At 38.9% G+C, this 7,990-nt stretch overlaps 1 protein-coding gene and 1 long non-coding RNA gene across 8 annotated transcripts in view; both read right to left on the bottom strand.

Annotated features, from left to right (window-relative positions):
* Window positions 1–1,650: 1,650 nt before the first annotated feature.
* LOC148125803 (uncharacterized) overlaps window positions 1,651–7,990 on the bottom strand; it is a 503,025-nt gene continuing 496,685 nt past the window's right edge. Inside the window, exon 2 of the long non-coding RNA XR_015743488.1 lies at window positions 1,651–2,830. This is a non-coding gene — a long non-coding RNA (uncharacterized LOC148125803). The remainder of the gene's footprint in view (window positions 2,831–7,990) is intronic.
* The window catches only part of GPAM (glycerol-3-phosphate acyltransferase, mitochondrial), a 28,990-nt gene continuing 25,307 nt past the window's right edge, over window positions 4,308–7,990 (bottom strand). For all 7 annotated transcript variants that reach the window (XM_026704758.2, XM_087932718.1, XM_026704757.2 and 4 more), the window contains one exon: window positions 4,308–6,914. In XM_026704758.2, the coding sequence (XP_026560543.1) occupies window positions 6,798–6,914 (117 nt within the window). In that variant the 3' untranslated portion in view covers window positions 4,308–6,797. The remainder of the gene's footprint in view (window positions 6,915–7,990) is intronic.

Here is a 7,990-nt window from a genome sequence, read left to right as displayed (position 1 = left end):
TGGCTGGGGGTGTGTTCTGTTCAGGTGGGGGCTTTGTTGTGCTCAGGTTAGTCTTAGTTGCTGGGGGATTTGAGCTGGTGAGCTGTGATCTTGTTGTTTGGCTTCGCGTTCGTGGTCGTGCCACATCTTCATGGTGGGCATCAGTTCGCTTCATGTGTGGGTCGGAGGGGTTTGAAGCAGGTAGTGATGCAGCTGTGGTACAGCTTCTGATCCGTGGTTGTGTCTCATCTTCTGTGTGGATGTGAGTCTGCTTTCTACGTGGAAGTGTGGTGGTAGCATCTTGTATGGCCCTCATGGATGTGGGTCTGGTGTCATTCTTCATGTTAGGTTCTCATCTGTTCATGAGGGCGGGTTTCCAAATGGCTGGTAGGCGGGAGGTATCATCTCGTTTATTCATGCTGTGTGGGCGTTTAGTTTGTCCGATGTATGTGGTGGGGCAGGTGGTGTAAGGGATTTCATATACTCCTTGGTTTTCTAACTCGATTTTGTCTTTAGCGTTTCTTAGGATGGTGGATATTTTTCTGTTTGTGCAGAATGCTGTTTTAATGTTGTGTTTTTGGAGGATCTTGCTGATTTTGTCTGTAGTGCCTTTTATATTTGGGAGGAGGGCTTTGCCGTTCTCTTTTTCTCTGTCTTGGATTTTGGTTGGGGTTTCTTTTTGGATTAGGTGGGTAATCTTCTTTCTTTGGAATCCATTGGCTGTTAGTACGTTAGTGAGAGTGTGTAGTTCATTTTTTAGGTGTTGTTCGTCGGTGAAGCATTTTGTTCTGGAGATGAGTGTCTCGGCTAGGGAATTGATCTGTGCTGGGTGGTGGTGTGAGAGTGCGTGTAGATAGCAGTTTGTATGTGTTTTCTTCTGGTGGATGGTGTGTCCTATGGAGCCATTGGATTTTTTGTATACCAAGACATCTAGGAAGGGAAGTTGATTGTTAGCTTCTGTTTCCATGGTGAATTGTATTTTGGGGTGTAGGCTGTTGAGGTGTGTGAGGAAGTTGTTCAGTTTTTCTTTCCCATATGGCCAGATTATGAAGGTGTCATCTACGTGTCTGAGCCAGAGTTTGGGTTTGTGATCATATTTTTCTAGAGCTTGTGTTTCAAAGTGTTCCATGTAGAGGTTAGCAGTGACAGGTGAGAGGGGTGATCCCATGGGTGCTCCTTCTATTTGTTTGTATTTTTGTCCATTGTAGGTGAAGTATGTATTGGATAGGCAGTGGTTGGTCAGATCTAGGATGTGCTTGGGGGGTTGTATTTGTTTTGGATGGCTGTCAAGGCTTCTTTTATAGGCACTTGGGTGAAGAGGGATATGACATCAAAGCTCACTAGTAGGTCACTGGGTTGTAAGTTTTGTTTCTTTATGATCTCGATGAACTGGGATGAGTTTCTTACGTGTGAGTTGATGGATTCTGCATAGGGCTGTAGTTGTTTGGCGAGAAATTTGGCTAGGTTTTGTAGAGGTGATCCTATGGAGTTGACTATTGGTCTAAGTGGGGTTCCTTCTTTGTGTATCTTGGGGAGACCATAGAGCTTAGGGCATCTGGATGATTTCTCTCTGGGTGTGATACTTTGCTGGATTTCTTCACTGACGGGGGGAGGCTTTTATTTTGGATCTGGTGGTTTTTTCTAGGTAGGTGGTGGGGTCTGTCTTTAGGGGTTTGTATGTGGGGTCTTGGAGTAGGTTGGTTAACTTGGATTGGTAGTCAGATGTGTTCATAACCACTGTCGCGTTGCCCTTGTCTGCTGGTAGGATTATTATGCTGGTGTCTTCTTTCAGGTTAAGTAGTGCAGTTTGTTCTTCTTTGGATAAGTTGCTTTTGGGTGGTTTGCTAGTGCAGAGGATGTTGGTGATTTCGAGTCTGATTCTATTAGCATCATCAGGGTTGGTTTTGGTCAGGCTGGTTTCAACTCCGCATATGATGGTTTCTGTGGTGATATGTTTGGGAGCGGCAGCAAAGTTGAATCTTTTTGAAAGGACCTTGGTTTCGGCTTCGGTGAGGATCCTGTCTGAGATGTTGTGCACTGTTTGTTTCATGTGTGGCTGTGAGGGGGGAGGAGTTGGTTTCTGGCGTTGTTGTAGTTTTCTGAGTTTGTTGGTGTGTGTGTCTGTCTTGAGGGTGGTCTGTGTTTCGGCTCTCCAGACAGCGAGTTGTTTGGATTTGTCCCAAAGTAAGGGGTGAATCTTGTTGCTGAGTCTGAGGTGAAGTGTGAGGAGATCTTTGTTGATTTGGTCTAGGAGAAATCTTTTTGTGTGAAGTCATTTCTAATTAGGGCCAATTTGTTCTTTTTAGGATGCGTTTGGTGGCTGCTGTGTTGGTGTGGAATTTCAATTGGAAGCTTGTGGGAAATTTTGATCTCGGCAGTTACATAGGAATGTGAGGTCACATAAAATGGAAGCTCTTTGGACTTCAAGTTTTTCATAAGTCCTGGTCAGATGGTGGGTTTCCTCCCCGTAGAGGTGCAATATTTGTTTTCTGAGGTTCTCGCGGGTATTTGTATGTAGATCTTTGGTTATTAGGGTTTTCTCCCGCGTAAGATTGGAAGTATCTAGGCAACATTTCGATGAAGTCTCATTCATCATCTTCAGGCTTGTGTCTTCGGCTCCGTGCTTCTCAGAGTGATGTGAGCTTGTAGCTGCTTCTTCCTTTTAATTGCTAGTGGGGGTGTACTTGATTGGGTGTGGGCTTGGCTGTGTTCTGATTGGGTGGGGGTGTGTTCTCATTGGTTGGGGGTTTGGCTATGCTCTGATTGGTTGGGGGGTTGGCTGTGTTCTGATTGGCTGGAGGTGTGTTCTGTTCAGGTGGGGGCTTGGTTGTGCTCAGGTTAGTCTTAGTTGCTGGGGGTGAGCTGTGATCCTGCTGTTTGGCTTCGAGTTCGTGGTCGTGCTACATCTTCATGGTGGGTGACAGTTCGCTTCATGTATGGTTCGGAGGGGTTTGAAGTGGGTAGTGATGCAGCTGCAGTGCGGCTTCTGATCCGTGGCCATGTCTCATCTTCTGTGTGGGTGTGAGTCTGCTTTCTACGTGAAGGTGTGGTGGTGGCATCTTGTATGGCCCTCATGGGTGTGGGTCTGGTGTCAGTCTTCACGTTAGGTACTCGTCTGTTCATGAGGGCGGGTTTCCAAATGGCTGGGAGGCGGGAGGTGTCATCTCATTTACTCATGCTGTGTGGGCGTTTTTCTATCTCTATGGCTTCTCTGATTATTCTGCTGTTGAAGTGTTCGGTTTTGGTGATAGTTCTGGTATTTTTAAAGTCAATCTCATGTCCTGTGGCTTTGAGGTGTTAGACCAGGGAAGAGGTCGGATCTTCTTTTTTGATTGAGTTCTTATGTTCTTCAATGCGTGCACTTATTCTTCTGTTAGTTTGTCCAATGTATGTGGTGGGGCAGGCAGTGCAGGGGATTTCGTATACTCCTTGGTTTTCTAACTCGATTTTGTCTTTAGCGTTTCTTAGGATGGTGGATATTTTTCTGTTTGTGCAGAATGCTGTTTTAATGTTGTGTTTTTGGAGGATCTTGCTGATTTTGTCTGTAGTGCCTTTTATATATGGGAGGGCTTTGCTGTTCTCTTGTTCTCTGTCTTGGATTTTGGTTGGGGTTTCTTTTTGGATTAGGTGGGTAATCTTCTTTCTTTGGAATCCATTGGCTGTTAGTACGTTGGTGAGAGTGTGTGGTTCAGTTTTTAGGTGTTGTTCGTCGGCGAAGTATTTTGTTCTAGAGATGAGTGTCTCGGCTATGGAATTTATCTGTGCTGGGTGGTGGTGTGAGAGTGCGTGTAGATAGCGGTTTGTATGTGTTTTCTTCTGGTGGATGATGTGTCCTACGGAGCCATTGGATTTTTTGTATACCAAGACATCTAGGAAGGAAAGTTGATTGTTAGCTTCTGTTTCCATGGTGAATTGTATTTTGGGGTGTAGGCTGTTGAGGTGTGTGAGGAAGTTGTTCAGTTTTTCTTTCCCGTGTGGCCAGATTATCACACCCCCACTAGCAGTTAAAAGGAAGAAGCAGCTGCAAGCTCACATCACTCTGAGAAGCACAGAGCCGAAGACACAAGCCTGAAGATGATGAATGAGACTTCATCGAAATGTTGCCAAGATACTTCCAATCTTACGCGGGAGAAAACCCGAATAACCAAAGATCCACATACAATACCCACGAGAACCTCAGAAATAAATAAATAAATATAAATATAAATATAAATATATATATATATATATATATATATATATATATGGAGACAATTAGATAAATTACATTTGCTTAATAATATATTAGTGTTGTTAACAATTGTGTAATCTTAGAAAATCACTGGAGATCTGAAAAGTAATTTTATTCATTCTACACAACAAACAAATATACATAGAATGTTGTCCTTCAGATCACCATATTATTTATATTATTTTCAGTAAGTTGTCAACATAATACATTTCAGTATCTATTTTGGATGTTCTACAAGCAGAATTAGGAACCATACATTATTTTAGGATTGAAAAATGTAGATTCTGCCTTAGAAGATGAACATGAGATTTGAAAATAATATCCTACAAAAGAAGCATTCTATTTAGCAGCGTTCCAGTAAAGATCTGTATTTTACCTTCATGGAAATGCCAAGCTAGGTGTATTGCTAGGTGCATGCTACATCCATGCCACAGACTTCTGCCAGTGAACAACATTCAGATTGACGTTTCTGTACAAGCAAAGTCTCTGTTTATAACACTTAAACCCTATTTTCATATTCAGTAGTTACAATACATTGCATATCTCTTCAATTCAAATGAACACTGCTATTAGCTAAACATTTTAATAATGTTAATAAGTTACCCCCATGAAATGATAACTAGCAATTAGTTTCTATTGTCCAAACTAATTCCTAGCCCCTCATTTCTTTAAATTAGACACATTTTAATTAAAATGAGCAAAATGTCATTTATAATATATTGCTTGGATCTATTAATACATAATCTTAATTCTACTAATACAATGGATGTTTACTGAACTACAGTGAAACTACAGGAAATTATTTATTTACAAGCACCTGTTATCTGACCTAAATTGGAATCAGTCTTTAAAAATTGCTATTCAAAATACATTCAGGTTTCATGAATAGTTCAAACAAGCAACAAGAAAATAATTGCCCCATATAGTTATGACTAATAGAACAAGTGAATTTTATTTCAGTTGCTATCCTGCCATAAAAGCAACAAATTAAGTCAGGGTTTCTGACTATTGCTGTTATTGATCAGATGCAACTTTGGTTCAAATATTTATCTTAATATGTTTTAAAGCACCTGTTTTATGATGACAAATTTGCATAGTTGTTCCCATCATTCAGAACTGCAGGATAATACCGAAAAACATCCTAATGTTTTAATTAATAAATACATTTATAGAAAATCCAAGCTTCATAAATGTGGAGGAGTACTCAGGCATTTATTTTTTTTAAAAAGGAAGGAAACATGGATTTTCATAATCAAACTATTTCTCAACTCCACATAAGAAATGAAAAAATGAATTTGAGAAATACTATTAATACTTCAGTGACAAAGTTTCTTCAAGGGCTAAGGCAACAAGGTATCTCTCTTAAAAATAAATGTCATTATTGCTTTTCCTGATATACTGTGTATGAGTCTGTAGAGCTCATTTTGTAATGCAGCTTGGAAGTTATTGCCTTCTATAAGATTACCAATAATACATTGCTTGCAATTTATGTTATCATCATAATCTCATAGTTCAAATCACTCATGTTTCAGCAATATAGCTTGTAAAACTTTATGATAGCAAAACATCTTCCATTCAAAATCAATCAAGATTAGAATGAGATAATGTATTTATTAGGTTATTTCATCAATTTAAGCCAGATATCTATGGAGATTCTCAATCATCCAGGTCATGGTTGTCCCAAAAGGGGCTTTTCCAAAAGGCAACTGGATTTTCCTAGTTTTTCCTTGAAAACATTTTGCTCTTCATTCAAGAAGCTTCTTCAATTCTTCAGAAGTCCAGCTGCTTTTGCAAAAGCACCACTGGCATAGCTTAAGCCAAACTTACATCTGAGTTCCAAGTGCTTGCGAGGAAAACATGAGGACTAAAATTTAAATGCTCATCAGGAAAAGCTTTTAGAACTTTGGGGGATAAATTCGTGTCATCTATTTCTTTAGTGCACCAATTTAATAAATTTTGAATTCTTATGTTAGAAAGATTGATACATTTTATACTCATTTTGTTACTTGGATCACACTTTGTGCAGGCTGTTTTCTGTTCAACTAATTTTAATTAGATCCTGGTGACTACTTTGCTATTATTGTTTACTATGTTACCATTATATTAGTAGAATAAAATATTATATGTCCTTTCTGACACCTTCCCCCATTCAATTTTCCTAAAAACCATTCATTTACAGTACTGAATACAATGAAGTAGTTATACTGACAGAGCTTTTGTAAAGTTCACATAGTAATCAAAATATTTTATGCAGTTCAAATCTGGCAGATAGGTGCATTTGTCAGTCATTAGTTTTGAAGTACAAGTAGTATTTTGCAATGTAAAACCGTAATACTTGATACAAATTTATGGAAAAACTCAGGGGTTTGTGCAAACATTCACTAAATATGTTGGATACTAGCAATGTGTTTGAATTCTAAATATTGTAGTCCCATATGTGCATATGTAAGAAGGCACTTGTCTTCTTATGGCTTGGGTCAGATAAGGCCTTGCCAAAAATGGCACTACTGATACAGTGGAAGCAGAACCAAATCCTGAAGCGTTGCATTGCATTGTCCAAGTCTACTAGGAGAAGTTGGGAGATATTCTAAAGTACAATAAAACTCAGAATAAATTCCAGTAGTTTTTGCCGATTACAATGAGGTAGAAAAGTACTGCTTAGTTCCAAAATGTTCTCTCTCTTCTGTTTTGTCTCCTTAAATACCTGCAAGAAAGACAGATTTTCCATAAAAACTTCTAGGCACATTGCATATTTGTTAACAATCATAATATGCATTGATTCTATATAGGTAACATAGACAATCAACGATTCTGGTTCAGTTTGAGAGCCAAAATATCAGCTCGTCAAAGGTAAATCAGATAACTGTGACCTGCTCATGGCCTTGCAAATGAGGGAAAAGATATGTGTCCCAGGATAATGTTGCAGATCTAATGAGTCGGTGACTGGGCCAAGGTTTATCCTTCCAAGCTTTCAAATCATGCTGGAGCCCATCATCATGGAAATTCTGTCTCTCCAAAATAGGTCATATTCTGGAATATGAATATAACATTCTGAAGAGAGAGAACTGCCCTGTGGTTGAGCTCCAGCTCAATCCTGAAGGCTTGGAAGAATAAACCTTGGTCCCAGTGACCGACATAGATTGGATCCTGTTCTTGGTCTGATTGTAATAGTGAAAGAAGTTGTAATCGGAGACAATATTGGATAAGCAAATCCTTATTTTAACACAGTTATCATTTAGCTATACGTGTTTAAAAGTTTTCTACATTCTATCGTTAAAAAAAACCATTTCATTTTTATCCTGTTAGATTAATTGCTGAATATTTTCCAAATACATGGCCACTTAATCTAACAAACATATTCACAGGCACAGTAATAATTTGACATAGTATAATTTAGATAATTTGAGTTAATTCCTTGAATTAGCAGAGTCCAGAACATGATACTCAGAGCAACATGTGTCTACATGCTTCAAAATTAATTTTTAAAAAATGAAAAGCACAAAGTGTTACAAGATCATCACATTTAATGAAATGTTAGTTTTTCTGCATGAGCTTTTTTAGACAGCAGGCGCTCCTATGCAAGATCATGCAAGAGCTCACAAAAATTTCAAATTTCTCAAACACTGCCAAAATTTGGGATGGTTTATTTTAGAGAAACCCATACTATCTGAAGATTGCTGCCCTTTGATTTTATGCTGTAATCTCAGATTAAGAATGAAAACATTAAAAAACTAAGCAACAAATATTGGATGTGTGTTTTTTTGTTTTCCCGTTTTGCTT

This window comes from Pseudonaja textilis, chromosome 4 (genome assembly GCF_049901715.1).
Source record: "Pseudonaja textilis isolate UNSWEBS1 chromosome 4, rPseTex1.2, whole genome shotgun sequence".
NCBI classification, from domain to species: domain Eukaryota; kingdom Metazoa; phylum Chordata; class Lepidosauria; order Squamata; family Elapidae; genus Pseudonaja; species Pseudonaja textilis.
This window is presented reverse-complemented; position numbering and strand designations above follow the sequence as displayed.